We start from the raw sequence: 19,662 nt of genomic DNA, 5'->3' as shown, positions 1-19,662 counted from the left end.
GTGCACGTCCCCCGCTTTGAGTGGAACGTATGAAACCCGAGCGCTGCACGAGCCACTTTGGCTCTTAACGCCACGGGCGGAATCCAACCCGCTCACAGTGGTTTGATCCAAAATGGCGGCCAGTTTCCTCATTCAGCCAGTCGCCCTGCAGAGGCGGTTTCCACGGCAACGTCCGTCAGATGCGGAGCCGGTGTGATTACGTAATGCGCAGGAGATGTTTATGTTGTGGATGAGACGTAAAGGAAGATGCAGACTGTGCACGTGGGTGCGTGGATGGATCGGTGAGGCTGTTGTCGAGCAGAACTGATAATAAAAAAAACACACAACTGGCTTTTTCAACAATAACACAAACATTTAAAAACATTGAGGACATGAAATTCACTCCTAAGCTGTTTATTTCAAATAAAATCAGAGCCTATGATGAGTGACCTTAATAGAGAATGACCTCACTGTTTCTGCGGAAGGAGCACCGTGTGTTTGTGTGTGTGTGCGTGTGTGTGTTTTGGGGGGAGCCGCAAGAGAGAGAGGGAGATAGAGAAGAGGGAGATAGAGAAGAGGGAGAGAGAAGAGTGGGGGCTGGTGATGGGACAGAGCGCGAGTTACATCCAACTTGTGTGAAGTTGCGGAGCTGCGCAGCTTCATCCCCGCGTCCTTCATGCGGGAGATGTTGCGGTCCACTGCGCATTTCTAACGGACATTCACCCACACGGTGACCGTCAAAGTTTAAAGAGCAGAGATGACGGTGCTGAAGGAAATCCCGGAGAAATGGTTTCCAGTGGTTCTCCCCCTGCAGAGAAAGAAACAGAAAGGACTCGATGGAGGCAAATCTAAAAAGGGCAGAGGAGGTAGGAGTGTGTTGGACGGATTCAGAGATGTCTTGATTCTTCATGTTAGTGTGTTTTCTGTTTCTTCATCATCAGTGGTCGATGGTTGTTCAAACAAATAAATCATCCCTCATCCTCATAAAAGTCCAAGTTTCATCCGCACTCCTTCTTCTCACTCAGCTCATTTCATACTCAGGTGTGTGTGTGTCAATCCCCTCATATTACATGTCTCCAGGAAACACACACATATATATATCCCTATGTAAAATAGGGAAATTGCAGTGATGGTCATATATGTCATATATATTGTGTCATATATGTCTGAAGTGTACTTCATGTCAATCTAGATTTAACTGCCTGTATGTGGATTTGTCCTAGTCTGCCTTTAGTTGTTTAGTTTTCAGTCCCAATAGTATCCTCACCTGTGTGACTCATTGTGAGTCATTGCTCAATCTTTTGCCTTTTTGATGTGAATGTGAATTTTGTGCACACAAGTAAAGGACGTCCTTGTTTCTGCTGCCAGACACACTGATCAATCCTCCAGGCGCCGGCTTCTGCTGTCCCTGCCCGGCCTCATCTATATACTTATTCCTTAACTATCACAAATCACTCTGGACGTGCACCTTCATTTGACCTCCAGCCCATCACTCTGTCACTTGCTTCGTTTCCCCAAAAATTAGATCACCAGGCGCATGCGTGTGATAATGTGTGTGTGTGCACGCGCCTGGCCGCAGACGCTTCTCCTATCCTGTGTTCATCTAATCAAATCAGCCACAGTGAGGGATGAGCACATCTCCAAAGTCGGATCCTGACGCAGGTTGTATCATTCGAGGGAGAGACACATTCCCCGTAGCTCAGACTGACTCTGCTCTTAGGTCATTACTGCTGTGACTTCAGTCTGGGTGATGAGAGTGTGTGTGTCACGGAGACACAACGGGATTCAGAGCTATGACACGTGCTCCATGTCCAGGCATGGGAGGAAGAGTGTTAAAGAGACAGGGGCCGGTTGATAGAAGACAAGTGCGTTTGTACAATTTAGTAATTGTGTGTAAGATCGTGGAACATCATTTCAGTTTGAATCCATATTTATTTACTCCTTTACCTCTCAGTTGTTTGTGGAGACGTAATGCTCGCAGCACAGCAAGTGTGCAGCTCAGAGCTCCTCAGTAATGGAGCTTTATAGATTTATACAGACGGGCTGTGCAGCAGTTGGTCTGCGTCAGGGCTTCTAATGCCCTTGAAGCTATCAGAGACATTAAACACTTGACAGGCATTCTGCTAGAGATGCTCCCTCTGTATTCAGGCTGGGGCCGGTCAGCTCGCACAGGGACGACCGAGGGGACGCACACTGCCTGCCCCTGACTCTCTGCTTACCTGGCTCACTTCATGGAGCCTCAATGCAGCCTTGGCACTGACAGACGTGGTCGTCGACCACTTCCCCCAGAAAGTGACAGAGCGACCTTCAGATAAAGTGCCAGAGAGAAAAGGCAGAGGAGCAGATAGAGGACTGGAAGATGTTCAACGAGATAGATTTAGGATATTTGTATCAGGCTCATGTGATGTTGTTCTTTTTTGTTAAAGATTAAAGAGGGGACATATCAAATAACATTTGTTTCCATTTTTACATCAAATTGTAGGACCACTGCACCAAAAAGCACTTAACTGCTGGATTTGTATACAAATATTTCCAAACAGGAGCATTGCAGATATTTCCTTTATATATCAATCCATTGTAGTTAATAAGTATTACAGATCAATGAGTAGGACTGCTTTGGGGCAATATTGAATATTTACATGATGTTTTATCATTTGTTCATTAATTTTAAATTCATTGTATTACAATATCGATCAACAGAATTAGCACAGATATTTGATCCATCTCATCCCCCCCTATACCCTTATAACTCTCACCAGATGTGACCATCTGCTCCAACCTTAAAAAACGTAACAAAGCTAGATATGGAGAATGATTAGTATTTTATTATCTTGACTAAATCAACTCTGACAACCGTCCAGCTGCTCTATAACCGACCAGAACACATCTGCCACATCCGATGTGTCTCACAACCTGACAACAAAGAGGAGCTCGCTGTCTCTACAGCACAGGCATAGATGCGAGGTGTGAGCTGTAGGAGGTGAGACAGGTCTTCAAACTGCTGCAGAGATACAGGAAACCACAGTGTCTTTGTACGTGCGTCTGATTCTAGGGTTAAAGCTTCTTCTGTTTTGTGATGTCCCTTCCTGTGGCGCCTCGCTGCCTCTCAGGCCGACTCCAGACTTTATGGTTTCAGAGCTGTACCCTACCTCTGTGCTTAACCAACAAGGCTTTGACCCTGAATTTCCTGTCTGCGTGTGTGTCTGTGTGTGTGTGTGTGTGTTTGTGTGTGTGTGCGTGCACTGAGCTGTGTACAGCCCCTGTGCAAAACAGGCCAGTCATTTAAAAAGCAGTCTCATCAATATTAGAGGAGAAAGGCCTGATGGAGGAGGAGGAGGGGAACTCCCAAACTACTCTGCATCAGCATGTACAGAAACCGAAAAACAGCAAGAAGATAAAGAGCAGGGTCAGGAGGATAGAGGGACATGAGCTGCAGACACAAATAGAGACATTTCGCTGGTTAACTTTTACTCTATTTAGATTCAAGATTCTAGTTTAATGTAAGGTGTGGTATCATCTGTGGTCTTGTGTGAATACCTGAGTCCCAGTCCTCATTTGAACTCATGCAGATAATAATTATAATATAATATTAAACTGTATTTAAAAAGCACCTTTAAGAGGATTAAATGCAGCTCAAGGTGATTTACGCACAAAGAGAAAACATGGAGATGAACCTTTGGGGCTCCTTTTAGACATTTTGGCTTTTTCAGGTTAAATTTTTTTATAATTTATCTTGCGCAAATGCGTGTGTGTATTTGTTGTGCTCAAGGTGGTTTATATATAAAACAGAACCACACAGCCTTAATACAGAATATATTAAAACAACAAAATTAATAAAAAAGGGGTTAAACCAATTTTAACATTAAAATAAAATGAATAGCTGAATAAATTGAAAGCAAGATCATTGAAATAAGTTTCTTTTTGTTAACTTGTCGACACAGAAAGAATTTCTATTATGTTGTGGGATGAACTCACACACTCCTACATAGGTGCTTGTTGTGTATCCAGCCCAGATTGGACATCTGGTCATTAGTATACAGAAGCATCAGTTGATTATGAGGTGATTTGTTTTCTTATTAGTGTGTTGATGTGTGTGTGCATGAGACAGAAGGATTCTGGCCCTTCGACTCCATCGATGATGCTCAGACAAACTCCAGCAGACACTCAAGCTGCACTGATTTAGAAATAAATGCATACACATCGTCAAGTGTCTGTCTCCTTCTCTCTGTCTCTCTCCAGGTCTCCAGAGGATGTTAATGATACTGATGTTTGCAGTTTGATACACACAGATGCAGCAGTTTGGCTGCTGTCTGTTTCTTCTTGTTTTCGTACTGTGTCACTCTTTGTGCCTCATTTTGCGTCTTGTGTTCCTGCAGAGGAGGAGAGAAGGGTCAGGGCCAATGACAGAGAGTACAACGAAAAGTATCAGTACGCGGTGAGCGAGTCTCCTGTCACCTCCTCTCTGTGTGTGTGTGTGTGTGCAATTTTAGAAAGAATTCATCCTAAATGTGATCAGAGTTCATCTTAACCTTATCTGCTATCCCCTCCAATGGTCCAGAGCAACTGCATCATGACATCCAAGTACAACATCATCACCTTTCTGCCCGTCAACCTGTTCGAGCAGTTCCAGGAAGTTGCCAACACCTACTTCCTTTTCCTGCTCATACTGCAGGTGAGGAGAGGTTGTGGAGGAGGGATGGAAACAAGGCTTGTTAGGAATAAAGAGAGAGAAAGATCTATGTCTGCGTGGGGGGGAGCGAGTAGTTGGAGGTTAAAAAAGTTACTTGTTTAAACTAAGGCGTGTCCGTAAGTGATAGTTGGTTTGAGACATATAAACCCAAAGATATTTGCAGGTAATACAAGTTAATTATACCAGGAAAGTTGATCATAAAGCGGGTTAGTGAGTTCTTATGTATAAAAACATCATTATTAAACCATTTTTTGAGTAAGTGTGTGTTGACTCTATTCCCACGTAACAATCCCCTCTCTGTCTCTGTGTAGCTGATACCTCAGATCTCCTCCCTCTCCTGGTTCACTACCATCGTGCCTTTAGCTCTGGTGCTCATCATCACTGCAGTGAAGGATGCCACTGACGACTATGTGAGCACAGTTTGCCCCGCACCACACACTGACACTACTCTGAATTGATGCGCAAACAACTGGAAAATGGTCAAATGTGGGCGAGAAGCTAAAGGTGCAACTTTGCCTCCCGCAGTTTCGTCACAAGAGCGACAACCAAGTGAACAACCGTCAGTCTCAGGTCCTCATCCGTGGCTCGTGAGTCGGCTTGCTCTTCTTCTTTAAACGGTCACCTCTCAAACTGAGTCTTCTTATTGCTGAATCCTTTATTCAAGATTAGACAGGTTTTATTGACAATATTTCTGAAAACTTTGTAGGTTCTGTAACTTCACCTCGTCTCTTGGTTTTCTCTGTTGCAGCCTTCAGCACGAGAAGTGGATGAACGTGCGAGTTGGTGACATCATTAAACTGGAGAACAACCAGTTTGTGGCAGTGAGTGTGTGTCCAACGCAGGGATGACCACACTCACACATACACACACACCCGCGTGCGCACAGAAACACACACTCTCACACACAAACCCAGTCACTGATCAGTAGTCCTGCGGGGCCCTTTAAACATCAGCTTAATAACAACTTAGCTGTGGACTGAATAGTTTTCTTATCAGTTTCTACACGGCTGTATATGCTGTGTCATTGACAAAATGTTATAATGCTTAATCCCAAATAACAGCATATTTCAGTAGGGGCCTCTCCTATTAGCATACACTACTTTTTTAACGAGAGTACTTGAAGTCGAGATGAGGATTTATTTGCTTTGCTAATCGACACAGACTCTAATCACTGTCATATACGCTTTTCTGATTGTGTTCCCTTGCAGTGTGATGCCGGCCTCATCTCTCATTTCTATTTTCAGGCTGACCTGCTCCTGTTGTCCAGCACTGAACCTCACGGGCTCTGTTACATCGAGACAGCCGAGCTGGACGGGTCAGAAAACACAGCACAAACCTCACAGTGGACACACAGTACCTCACAGTCTGCCGCGCTACATCTCAATCGCTGCGTGCTGTTGTGTTACCTTTGCAGGGAGACCAACATGAAGGTGCGTCAGTCTGTATCGGTGACATCTGAACTCGGAGACCCGAACAACCTCTTTTCATTCAACGGTGAGATTTGAAGTCAACATGATCTTCTTATGGTTTCTCGCATTGGTTCATCTCCCTTTCTCCAGATCGTAAAGGTCAATGGTTTTTCGGTTTGACTCAGATGTTGTGCACCACATAAACAAACTTTCTGCCGATCACAGCCTGTCATCGTCCGCCCACCTTCACACACACACAGACACACAAACACACACACACTGCTCGCCTGCTCAGGAAAATGCATTGCTGCAGAAAAGCAACTTGTGCTTTGCCACCATATCGCCTTACAAAAGGCGTGTGTGTTTGTGTGTGTGCGTGCATGATTGTGCGTTCTGCAGCTTTTATGTGTTTGCCAGCACCAATGATGTCAGGTGGATGATTAATCCAACACTACATCATACAGCCAAAGAAATAAACCTGGCACTGTAGTAGGGTTTGGTTGACATCTGTGATATAGCATCTAATTTTCAACTTTTGTGTGTGTGTGTGTGTGTGTGTGTGTGTGTGTGTGTGTGTGTGTGTGTGTGTGTGGGTGTGTGTGTGTGAAGGTGAGGTGGTGTGTGAGCCCCCTAACAACAAGCTGGATCGTTTCTGTGGGACTTTGTACTGGAGAGACAAGAAATACACCCTAACCAACCAGAACATGCTGCTTCGAGGATGTGTCCTCCGCAACACTGAGGCCTGCTACGGCCTGGTCATCTTTGCAGGTTGGTGTGTGTGTGTTTACTTGTGTGCAAAATTTGCTTGTGTGTGTGTGTCTGTGAGATGCAGGTAACAGATGGCACTTTCTCTGGTTTTGTCCCAGGCCCGGATACCAAGCTGATGCAGAACAGCGGCCGCACTAAGTTCAAGCGTACGAGCATCGATCGCCTCATGAACACTCTGGTCCTCTGGGTAGGACGTCCACTAACTTCTCACTAACTATATACAATTTGAGGATATGATCTCATTGGCTTCAGTCTAGTTTCATATATCTCCACAATCCAAAGATTCAATTATGAACCATCTGCTGGTCTCTTTCCTCCGTGTTTCTCCATCTGTGTGTCTCTGTCAGATCTTCGGCTTCCTGGTGTGTATGGGTTTGATCTTGGCTGTTGGTGACGCTGTGTGGGAGAGAGAGGTGGGGTCCCTGTTTCAGAGCTACCTGCCCTGGGACCCGCCGGTGAACAACTTCCTGTTCAATGCCTTCCTCTCCTTCTGGTCCTACGTCATCATTCTCAACACCGTGGTGCCTATCTCTCTGTATGTCAGGTGAGGGGACGTCAGACAGAAACTCTGGAGTTTTCCTCTCCTCCATGAAGAACACAGCAGGAGATTGTTTGGATCAGACTTGTTCATAACAACAGGAAAATGTCTGCAGCTTTCAAGCGGCCTTTTTTTTTTCCCATATATATATATATAAAACACCATAATGTTTCAACGTTTTTAATAATGTTCAGGTCCAGATGATTTATAGAATTTGTATATGTTCAATGGGCATTAAGGAAACAGACTGCAGATATATATAGTGACTGACTAATGCAAAAAATCACTTCAGGTAGTCAGGGGTCATTTGTGACCACATTGCATCATAAAATGCAGATGCAGGAACTTGTTGTAGGGAAGCAGGAGTATGTGTAGTTTTCGATATGACTAATTAGAGAAGTAAAACTGAAGTGGTCACACAGGCATAAAATAATGAATTCATGTCAAAGCAGATTACAGTTCTGACCAAGTTGGAAACCAGAAGGGAACCCTGCAGATGATAAAGAGAACCTACGTATTTGCCTCTTAAGAAAAAAACAAAAGCGGTTCTTGCGCAGCCTCATATCATAGACACAGTTATGTAAATACAACTACCAGGTTTAAAAGGCTTGAAAGATTAAAGCTACTCCGGTCTGTAGCTAACATGTCATTAAACTCTATCCCTCTGTCTCCTGTCTGTGTGTCAGTGTGGAGGTGATCAGGCTCGGTCACAGCTACTTCATCAACTGGGACCAGCAGATGTTCTGCTCCCAGTGTAACACAGCGGCCGAGGCCAGGACCACCACTCTGAATGAGGAGCTGGGTCAGGTGAGCATCTACACCCTGCGAGCAAATACCAGTCTGTGTGTGTGATTCTGATCTGAGCCTTTGTTACTTTTCTGATCCTTCTGATGCTTTGTTACTTACTGCACCATTTGCAATAATAAAAAAAAAAGAGATTAAAACTCAGCAGTAGCTTGAAGGTGTTTCCAGCTTCACACAAATTAAATGCATCCGCAGACTAAGAGGAACCACGGAGGTTTGGGTTGAAGAATATTTATATTCAGTATAAGCAGTTAGAACATCTCTAACATTAAGTTTCTTTAGTGACTTTGTCATGTGTAACTTTAGAATAATTATTTGTGATGTTTTTTATATTTAGGTTGAATACATCTTCAGTGACAAGACTGGAACTCTTACCCAGAACATCATGAGCTTCAACAAGTGCTCCATCAATGGACAGACTTATGGTAAGTGCAGAAGTAAAGAAGTAAAGCTAACGCACCCACAACAAGAGCAAAATCTATTGGATGAGCAGTTTTATGGACTATGGAGAAATAGGGAACATATAGAATGAAGCATGATCAAATACACAACATGGCGTTTGTGTTGTGTTGTCAGGTGAAGTTACAGACCCACTTGGACCTCAGCCAAAGGTACGCAAACTCAAAACACAGAATCACATAAACATATGTGCCGTTTTTACTCCACTATGTGCTCACTACTGGTTATGATTATGACGGCTCTGATTCATCCTCAGCGGCTGGACTTTACCCCCTTCAACCCACTGGCCGACCTGGACTTCTGTTTCTATGACGACACGCTGCTGGAATCAGTGAAAGTGGGAGACTCGCACACTCACAAGTTCTTCCGCCTGCTCTCCCTCTGTCACACGGTCATGAGCGAGGAGAAGAGCGAGGGTGAGAACAGGGAACTGGGAGGTTGATAAAGACACCAGCATACATCACCTGTCCATTATTTATTTGTTCCATTATCCCTCATCATTTCCCCTGTGTTTCCAGGGGAGCTGGTTTATAAGGCCCAGTCTCCAGATGAGGGCGCTCTGGTCACAGCCGCTCGAAACTTTGGATTTGTGTTTCGCTCCCGGACGCCGGGGACGATCACCACCACGGAGATGGGACGACCTGTCACCTACACGCTGCTCGCCATTCTGGACTTCAACAACATACGCAAAAGGATGTCTGTCATAGGTGGGGGGATTTTATTGCTTTGAAAAAAGAAGATATAAAGAAATCTGGAAAAGGGATCTCTAGTGATTTTTAGTTTTAAAGCTGGTAAAGGTATGAGGAAAGAATAGATAATGGAGAAATTGGATTTTTAAATATTATTTTTAGAATCTGCTGTTTAAAATTCTCAGCTGGGTTAGTGAGCTACTCCGGCTTCTTCTCACTGCCCAAAGACAAGAAGCCCATTAGGTTAATTGGAGACTCTAAAATGTACAATAATGTGGGGCGTGTCTCTGGATGTTAACCTTGCGATTCGCTGGTGACCTGTCAAAGGTGTACCAGGATGTACCCTTTACCCCAGGTCCTAGAAAAGACAAGCGGTATATATGGTGGTGGATGGATTGGTTATATCTACGGTGAACATCATATTCAAAAAGCCTTGTATTGTAATTATGATTTGATCAGAAGGAGCAAAGGTTTATATGCTGAATTCTTGAAACTCTATAAACAAAAGCCCCATTTACATTGGAAGCACAACACCCCCGAGTTATGGAGTTATTCAGGTTTATCTCACAAATTGTGTATTTTAGCTACACGCTCCTCCAGACTGACAGCAGACGAGCTATTAGTCATGTTTACATTCGACCCCTCTGTGAGAATTCACGTTGTGTTCCTGTGATTTATCTTCTCGTAAAATGCTGGAAAACTGCCCAGAAAATCTCTGGTCATAAATCACTCGTACCGAAGCAACAACTTTTGGTCTATAGCAACAGAGCAGCGAGACCACGAGTGTGATATTCACATGGACAGCCCTGTGACCCTCTGTAAGTGGGAAAGTCATTAGTTCAGGCAGCTGAGGAAGAGGAGTCTGGTTATTGAAGACGAAGGAGGGTTCGTATGGATTTTGTCTCCGTTAATATCCGTTTTTCACTTTTTCAGTGCGTAGCCCAGAGGGCAGGATCCGCCTGTACTGTAAAGGAGCTGACACTGTGCTGCTGGAGCGACTCCACCCATGTAACCAGGAACTGATGAATATCACCTCAGACCATCTCAATGTGAGTGAAGCACCAGCAGCTCTGTACTGCCATCTAGTGTCTGCACACTCCAAAGCAGCTGTAACGTTGACGTTGCATCAACTTGTCAGATCAGATGATGTGACTCACCATGACATGAGGCAGACACAGACATTGCTATGGCCTAAAGGAAATAGAGGAATAGAATATCATCAACACATAGGATGTGTTTCTTTCTCCCCATTTGAATCTTCAGGTTTGTGTATATTGTTACATCTGTGTTTGTCTGAACCCATTGAATTTTGAATCCGATCCAGATCAGAGGATGGGTCCAGGTTGTGTGTTTTCACTTTCTTTAACATTGTGCACTCTTCAACATTTTCACAGATTTCTCAGAGATTTATTCATGGATCTTGATGGAAAAAGATCAGGCACATACACAGAACTTATATCCATGAGTGTCAGCAATTAATTTAGGCTTTATTTAATTTAAGGGTACTGTCGGGCCTTGGTGGAGGTATGCGCTCTATGTTTGTGATTGTCCATGTGCTTCAGGAGTACGCAGCCGACGGTCTGCGGACCCTGGCCCTGGCCTACAGGGACCTGTCAGAGGACGAGTGGGAGGCGTGGTCAGAGAGCCACCGCTGCGCCGACAAGGCCAGCGACTGCAGAGAGGACCGGGTGGCCGCCGCCTACGAGCAGATAGAGCAAGACATGATGGTCAGTGACTTAATCTGCTCGTTGTTTCAATTTAGGGCGTCTTCTTTCAGTAGCAGTTTGACTTTCCTTTTCTGAGTGTGAAGCTTCAAATCATTTGTTTCTCACCAAATATGTCCTTCCTTAAACAGAATAAAAGGGGAACTTAGTTTATTTGTGGAGGGAAATTCCTTTCTATCGTGCAGCTCACCCAAATTGTTTGGTCATAATGTTGCAGAAGTTGATTTTAATGAGGGTTATTAGTGTTAACTAAACTAACCCGACTGCATCATTAAGCAGTAGAGTTCAATCACCTTTAAATCTATTTAGAATTTTCCAGTGGTATGATACTGAAATTTGTGTGTGTGTGTGTGTGTGTTTAGCTCCTGGGGGCCACAGCCATTGAGGACAAGCTGCAGGAAGGTGTCCCAGAGACCATCGCTGTCCTCTCTCTGGCCAACATTAAAATCTGGGTTCTCACTGGAGACAAACAGGGTGAGACGCAGACACATTTGCATCGGGAGCAGTTTTGCTTGCTGTTGTTAAAAAAGTAGCAGCATTTGCCAAGGTTCAACCAAATGAGGATTTTTTACAGCAGCCATGTCCTCTGTGTGCATTCAACCGTTCATGTGTACACGCCACTTAGCCTCTGTTGCCCTCTCACTGTGAGACCGAGCTCATACAACTTGAAACCCGCAAGTTCCCCTGTACAAAGCAAGAGCTAGAACAAGGAAACCCATCCAGAAAATTGAACAAGTTTGAATAAAGATGTCTGCCGAAATAACACAAATTCAGAAACAGATTAGGTTAAAACCAGTTTTCCAAAACTAAGGAATATTGTTGGTGAAATGTGTTCTACATGTTATCCTGGCACTATGTTCAGTTACTGCAGTGACCCTGTCTCCCTCGCTCACACAGAGACGGCTGTCAACATCGGTTACTCGTGCAAGATGTTGACGGATGACATGACTGAGGTGTTCATCATCAATGGTCACACGGTCCAGAGCGTGCGGCAGGAGCTCAGGTAAAGTCTCCTTGTCTGGAGTGGATGGATGGATGAATGTCCATCTTTGTCCCCGTCAACACGTGTCCATTGACACTGTAGTATCCAAATTGTTGTCGTTAGTCAGAAGAAAAACTAAGAAGTTAATGCAAAATGAAAAACTAAAAATTCCTTTGCTGACATTTGCATAAATAGATGATTTTGGACTGGAATGACTCTCTCCGTGTTGTTGTGACTGCCACTGTGCTGCCTCACATATGAGCACACACTGTATTGCCCTAATGTGTGGTTCCCAAAAGTTTGCATGGCCTAAAGATTGCATGTGGCAGTTCCCACAACTTGTGCAAGTTGCAAAAACGTGTTTTTAAGATTTGCTTAGTTAAGTTTGTTGGCATTGGTGAGCTGATAGGAAAAAGCACACTCTCAAAACTAAGCGTTAATATCAGCTTCTTGTGATTAAAACCATTTGTCACCTTTCTATCTTGAACATATGAAAATATCTTATTGCCATCAATAACATATAGACTATGGAACATTAGAATCTGGTCTTTTCTCACAACTGTCTCCTCACTGAGCTGCTCCACTCGTTATGTTTGTTCATGTATCTTTGTTTTCCTTCTCCACCATCCTTCTTTTCATCTCTCCTGTTCACTCCTTCACACAGCCTGTTGTGTGTCTGTTTCATGCCCTGCTGACGTGGCGTTTGTTTGTCCTGCTCTCCAGGAGGGCGAGGGAAAGGATGATTGAGCTGTCACCCACCAGAGAGGGTGGGAAGGAGTCGGGGATGGAGGGATGGGGAGAGGCCTACTTCAGTGGCAATGGACTCAGAGGAGGACAAGAGGGAGATCGCACAGAACGTGGAGGAGGAGGAGGTGGAGGAGGGAAACCTCCCCAGTGCCCCCCTCCTCCTCCTCCTCCCCCTTCACCTCCCTCCAACCTCATGGACAACGTCTCTGGAGAGTTTGCCCTCATTGTCAACGGTCACAGTCTGGTAGGAAAAAACACGTCACTCGCATGTTATACACACAGCAAACAGGACCACTGAGAATTAAACAGTCAACTGTCAGGAAGCAGCAAGTTGTCATCAACAAACCCTATTTTCAGCTTCTTCAGACTCTGAAACTCTGACACCTTGAACTCTTCGACCCTCTCTCTCCTGCCCTCTGACAGGCCCATGCTCTGGAAGCCGACATGGAGACGGAGTTCGTGTCGACGGCGTGCGCATGCAAAGCGGTCATCTGCTGCAGGGTCACGCCGCTGCAGAAAGCTCAGGTGGTGGAGCTCATCAAGACACACAAGAAGGCCGTCACTCTGGCCATAGGAGATGGCGCCAACGACGTTAGCATGATCAAAAGTGAGTTTTCGGGATCCATGGTGTAACCGGATTGCTGTTGTGATGGAGAGCAAAGAGAAAGAGAGAAGTAGGGCTTAGTGCATTCTCAGCAGAAGTACGGTGGCAGATGACGTTAATAGCAGTGGTGATGTGGAAATGTGTGTTGCAGTCGGTGTGTTGAGGATGTTTTCTCGGCATCGAAACACACGCAGGTTGCTCGGTTCCAATTAGCTCATACAAGACAGATAAACACTGACCGAACCCACAGAATGTTCCAAGATGACAAAAATGTCGGGCTGATCTTTGAGGGAATGTACAGAAAAAATAAACATGATGGGATGGGGTATGATACGATATGATACGATACAGTATGATACAAAAAGACACAATACATGAAGATAAGAAACAATATGATACAATACAATGTGATATGATTCAAAACAAAACAATACGATACAACAGAATATGACAAGATGTTACACGAAACAATAAGATAACACTGTAATGCTCTTCTGGAATTTGTCTTGAGTCCCAAGACGTTCACAGAAACCAAACAACAAAGCCGACACATGTACACATGATGAATAAAAGCAATCAATATTATCAATATTATCACTTCCTAACACTTGGTTCTCCCACACAGGGACCCAGACATTGCTCAGAACAGTGTAAAAGACGGAGGAACAAATGAGTTCTGCACTGTGATCAGTCGATTCTGTGAGGTTTAAAAGCAGATACTCTTCAAATAAGAGATGAGAGGCAAAAATAAATTATAATCACAGCTCTTAAAACTCGACTCAAGTGCTTGACCAACAATCTTTGAGCAGATTCGTAGCAGTCTGTTATGACATCAAACTTCATCAGGAGCTGCGACAGTGTGATTCAGACACAGTGTGTGACTGTACAGGCAGTGTTAAATAAGTTGGATTTCTAACATCATGCTGATTAAGGGAAAACTAAATTAGACAACTGGGTGTTAAGAGGTTAGCCCAGCAACCCCTTGTTCTGCTTCTTGAAGTGTGTTTTTTAAGATACTGTGTTGTGTAAGTGTTGCATCACTCTCACGGACTGTCTGCGTATGTACATTATGTCTAAATGGATACATGTGTGTTTCGACACTTGAATTTAAGCAAGTGCAAAAAAGAATTGCAGTCTGTGATCTTAAGATGTCAAAAACGTCTTAATTTGAATATGGCGTGCTCCCAATTGTCATTAACTGATTTGTTGATCTTAATAAACCATTTTCAAGGCATAAGGAGTCATTTACAAGCCACTAATAAGAGCAACATTGGATTGCAAGGTTGCGCAAACAATTTCCACTAAAAAGTTTTTCCGTCAACAGTTTTATTTGACTCGTTTTCTTTCTCTCTTCCTTCTCTCCTCTCCTCTCCTCCAGGCGCTCACATCGGAGTTGGTATCTCAGGCCAGGAGGGGATCCAGGCTGTCCTGTCCAGCGACTACTCCTTCTCCCAGTTCCGTTTTCTGCAGCGCCTCCTGCTGGTCCACGGCCGCTGGTCCTACCTGCGCATGTGCCGTTTCCTCTGCTACTTCTTCTACAAGAATTTTGCCTTCACCATGGTGCACTTCTGGTTCGGTTTCTTCTGTGGCTTCTCAGCTCAGGTCAGAGGGGCGAGGTCACCGGGAATAACATAACATAACCCGGGGTTAGGAAATGAACGTGATGATTTGAACTGTGGGTGTTTTGTGTGCCTCTCCTCTCTCTCTCGTAGACTGTTTATGATCAGTACTTCATCACACTCTACAACATTGTCTACACCTCCCTCCCTGTGCTGGCCATGGGGATATTTGATCAGGTGGGTTCAAAGTATTGCCAAGTATTGCCAAGTATTGCGTATTGTGTATCATAAATGACGCTGTTGCACAACTAGGACAGTTGTATCCTGTACAGCAGGGTCTTGTTCTAACCACTGTATTCCCTCGTGTTGTGTCTTAATGCAGGATGTTCCTGACCACAGGAGTCTGGAGTACCCGAAGCTGTATGAGCCCGGGCAGCTCAACCTCCTCTTCAACAAGAAGGAGTTCTTCATCTGCATCACCCAGGGCATATACACGTCAGTGGTGCTGTTCTTTGTCCCCTACGCCGTCCTGTCTGATGCCACTCAGAGCAACGGAGTGCCCCTCGCCGACTACCAGACCTTCGCTGTCACCACGGCGACAGCACTGGTCATCGTGGTCAGCGTACAGGTGGTGTCTGCTTTTCCTTACAGCCGGGAACCATCATGTTTCACAGCTGTTTGTTCTATCGTGGTGTCCTTATTGTTTTGTGTGTCTTTGCATGTGCCTCTGTGTGCAGATCGCTCTGGACACAGGCTTCTGGACGGTCATCAACCATGTGTTTGTGTGGGGTTCTGTGGGCCTCTACTTCAGCATCATGTTGGCCCTGCACAGCCAGAGCCTCTTCAGGATCTTTCCCAATCAGTTCCACTTTGTCGGTCAGTTAACCTTTACAGATTATTAGTTAGTCGCACACGCAAACACAACTACACTGGACTTTTGTGGCAGATGTCCACATATTTCAGAGATAATAATCCAATGTTTTTTTTAACATAATGAAAAGTAATATGTTGATAATATGAGATCACAGATGTACATGGTTTGACCGACAACTAAAGACAAATGCAGAGGTTTGTAAATATTTCATATTCACGCTCCGAAATCAGGAATTCCCAAGTAATGTCACCCTACCAGTGCAATCATGCAGTAAAGATGTCTAATACTTGTGTATGCATACAGTGTTTTTGTTCAAGTTCGTGCGACTGTTTGTGTGTTTGTCTGTGTGTGAGTACAGGTAGTGCCCAGAGCACGTTATTGCAGCCAGTCGTGTGGTTGACTATTGCGCTCGCGACAGCAATATGCATAGTTCCAGTTTTAGCTTTCCGCTTCCTCAAGCTGGACCTGAAACCTCAGCTCTCAGACACGGTGAGAAAACGCACAGAAACACACAAAGTCTCAGACACTGTCATCTCCATCTACTTCATCGCAGCACGAGTCTCTTCTCCACCGACACGTCCGGCCTAAACTGGGCTCAGCCAATGATTAACTGCACATGCACAAACAGTTCATGTGAGTGTGTGGCCGTCAGCGGCTTCGTGGACTTTAAATACAGTGCAAATATTGACTTGGACAGTGGAGCCTAATGACACAAGCTTTAGTCCTTGTGTGTAAGATGTGTGTGTGATGGAGTGATTGCGTGTTGAGCTCCCACAGCATCCGACAGAAGCCGCTGTCGGCGGGTTGTAGAGACGTTCCTGTTTTTCATGTGTTTTTTCTTTGCACGGGTTAAAATAGCAACAAAAACTTGTTGCAAAACGATTTGTTGCACATGAACCACCGAGAGTCATCAATGGAAAAAACCTTCAGAGCATTCACAGTATTCCAAAAATTATAGGGCTTAAAATGAGGTTGTGGATTTTTATGCTAGATCTATGAATTTACACACATTCTTTACTCGTGCAGAATTACAGATACTTTGTTAAAATGATTCGAGTAAAGGTTTAAGTACTGATTCGACGTCTTTACTCAAGTAAAAGTATTAAAGTACTGAAATGTACTCAAGGTATCAAAGTAAAAAGCAGTCAGAAAGACTCAAGTACAGCTACCTCAAGAACATCTGCTTCAACGCCGCAATAAAGTATTTGTACTTTAATACTTTTCACCTCTGAGATTAACTGTATATTTGTGTGTTTCCATCTGGCTTTATTGAATAATCCTATTGACTGTGTTTTCCTTCGTCTATATACCAGGTGCGCTACACGCAGTTGGTGCGGCAGAAGAAGAGGAAGCCAGCTGGACGCAGTGTAGGAAGTGCCTGGCGCGGCGTGGGCAGCGTGGCAGAGGGTCGTCTCGGGGCTCGTGGTGGTTCGAGGAGGTCGGGCTATGCCTTCGCCCACCAGGAGGGCTTTGGAGAGCTGATCACCTCTGGGAAGAACATGAGGCTCTCCTCTCAGGCCCTGGCCAACTTCGCCTCCAGACACAGCTCCAGCTGGATCGACACGCTCCGCAGGAAGAAACACAATCACACTCACACTCCCCCCAGCGCTTCGGGGGAGTGCAGTCCAGCGCCCAGTTGTGTCTCTGGGTCACTTCCTCCACTCTCAAACTCCTCCTCCGTCCTCGGGGGATCACAGGAGACACCTATCGAGGAGGAAACGGTCCCAGCCCGTGATGTGCAGCCTGTTCCCGCTGTGTCCACGAAAACCCATCCAGCTGCAGCACTGGGCCCAGAGTCAGCTGCACCTCCGGGTCCAGCTCAGGCCCCGAGCTCCAGCGTCCTCGGCTCCTCAGCAGTGAGATGCCACGGGGGAGACTCCCCTGGAGGCTGGACGCTCTCTCTTGGTAGTGTGCAGGTGAGCCGCCGCTATTCCCAATTCAACAAAACCATTGAAACACATGCGAAACCCTACATTGTGTATTTACTCTTCCTCTCTCCAACAGGAAGCACTGTTTGGCTGGAAAGGTTTCGCAGCTCGTAGCGGTGCATCCAACAGCCAAGGCCTGCCCCCCGTCGCTAAGGAAACAAGCCACATCGAATGAAGCATTCATAATGAACGGAAAAGAGTTACTTGTTGGCTGCTGTTCATCAGATGTGTGCCCCTCCATACAGGATGTGCTGAGTGCTTTTCTGGAGACGTGCTCAGATCCTGAGAGCACGTGGACTGTTATAAAAATCACACAGGGCTCTCCGCTCTGTTTCCCAGCTGATACATCTGAAAATAAACATTTTCCTCTTAATCACCGGAGAGAGTGACACTCCCTGATGAGATGGGCTTTGCCAACTACGAGCCGGGATGGAAGGGTGATATAATGTACATGTTCCCACAGCGCACAATCGTGAATGGCTGACAGAATATCATGAGATTGACGATGTACAACGTCTCAATGAGGGATGGAAATAGACGCGAAGATAACTTTATTATTATTCCTTATCTCAAAGCTTGTTTCCACTTTCACAAAGATTAGAGTCATTGACAGCTATAAGGCAAACAGTATTCCTCCAAATGAGCTGAATAACTTTCAGCAAGTGTTTGTATCTCTGTGTTCACTTTAGTTCTCAGTGAGAACGATACCCTCAGCTACAGAACATTGCAAAAGACTATTGCGAGATTTCTGAGCCTTTTTTTCTCTCATTGATACGTTTTATTTAATCTCTACTCCACGTGTTCTCTTTTTTGCATCATATTGATGTGTTTTAAAAAAGGGCCCCTATTTGAGTTGTACCTTACAGCCGACTCTTATTTTCTTCTGTTGGCAAGTTGGGCCTTTCTGTTGGTCTGACAAAAGCCCAGTATCTTTATGCACCTCTGATGTAATGATAGAGTCTGGCTGACTCGGACACGGGCACAGTGCAAAGAAACTAAGTCTCGATCATACATGTCACTTTTTGTGTGAACCGGATTCATACTGTATACACACTGTTCTATAAGTGCTTTAATTAGTCTTACTTTTTTAGTCCCTTTTATTATTTGAATGAAGGGAAGAGGTTTTAGGAATAATTATGCCTTAATAATGCCAAAATTTGAGTCATGTAACTTCTCATTTCTGACTCCTGATGCATCCATCCAGCATGGCCCTGCATCACATTGCAAATCCAGACATGGGGTGAGATAATCATTATATAAACAGAGGAACAGTATTAATCTGCTCTCTGATCGCTCCACAGGGGCAGAGGATATGGTCTGGATAAACATATTGAAATGAATATACTGTACCCTGGTTGGCCCCGTGCTTTGTTCCAGCACGGAGCCTGATTTCTGTGGGCAAAATGTGAAACTGTCGAAAGGTGGTCAATAAACATATGACCTCTCTGTCACAGGAGAGAAACACACCGTGTCCATGCAAATCTCATTTCATGTAACAAGTTTCAGGTAGAAATGACTATGGTGCAAGAAGTAGAAGCGTGTGTAGTGACACGTGAAATTATGTAAAGTTAAAAAGAACCGAAAGCAGGAGAATTTTACCACCAAAAAACTTTATTGTGGCAAAAACAAAAATCAGGTTTTGGCAAACTACCACTTTCTATATGCAAAGGTGAAAATATTTATAGATTTGAGCAGTGTGCAAATCAAACAGCAGTTTTATTACCTTTGAATAAAATAAAGTAAAATAAAGCAAAGTTTGAAAAGCTGCACAGTCAATTTGAATTGTGCCTCATGTGTGGATGATATCAGGATATTTAAAAAACAAATGTAGACACGGACTTTGTATGTTAAATTTCTTTGAGGGGGATTCCTTCTGCGTCTCTGTGGGATTTCACAATAACGGGTCTG

At 44.6% G+C, this 19,662-nt stretch overlaps 1 protein-coding gene across 1 annotated transcript; it reads left to right on the top strand.

Moving 5' to 3' along the window:
* Positions 1-736: 736 nt before the first annotated feature.
* On the top strand, positions 737-19,218 carry atp8b2 (ATPase phospholipid transporting 8B2). Its single transcript, XM_062398997.1, has 29 exons — positions 737-845; positions 4,356-4,414; positions 4,538-4,651; positions 4,981-5,079; positions 5,195-5,256; positions 5,418-5,490; positions 5,914-5,984; positions 6,084-6,163; positions 6,688-6,846; positions 6,945-7,033; positions 7,194-7,390; positions 8,071-8,191; positions 8,526-8,613; positions 8,765-8,799; positions 8,904-9,063; positions 9,166-9,354; positions 10,270-10,385; positions 10,899-11,063; positions 11,423-11,534; positions 11,958-12,063; positions 12,766-13,033; positions 13,213-13,396; positions 14,772-14,995; positions 15,106-15,189; positions 15,335-15,580; positions 15,690-15,828; positions 16,185-16,315; positions 17,140-17,742; positions 17,831-19,218. Exons 1-29 carry the CDS (start codon positions 737-739, stop codon positions 17,927-17,929), a joined length of 4,182 nt encoding a protein of 1,393 aa, XP_062254981.1. The 3' UTR covers positions 17,930-19,218.
* Positions 19,219-19,662: the final 444 nt, after the last annotated feature.

Source organism: Platichthys flesus, chromosome 11, assembly GCF_949316205.1.
Source record: "Platichthys flesus chromosome 11, fPlaFle2.1, whole genome shotgun sequence".
NCBI lineage: Eukaryota > Metazoa > Chordata > Actinopteri > Pleuronectiformes > Pleuronectidae > Platichthys > Platichthys flesus.
This window is presented reverse-complemented; position numbering and strand designations above follow the sequence as displayed.

Bases quoted from the DNA above. Each gene is read 5' to 3' on its own strand.
- atp8b2 (XM_062398997.1), top strand. From the start codon at position 737: ATGACGGTGCTGAAGGAAATCCCGGAGAAATGGTTTCCAGTGGTTCTC. The intron at 4,415-4,537 runs GTGAGCGAGTCT...CCAATGGTCCAG, and splicing joins ACGAAAAGTATCAGTACGCG to AGCAACTGCATCATGACATC. The intron at 8,192-8,525 runs GTGAGCATCTAC...TTTTATATTTAG, and splicing joins TGAATGAGGAGCTGGGTCAG to GTTGAATACATCTTCAGTGA.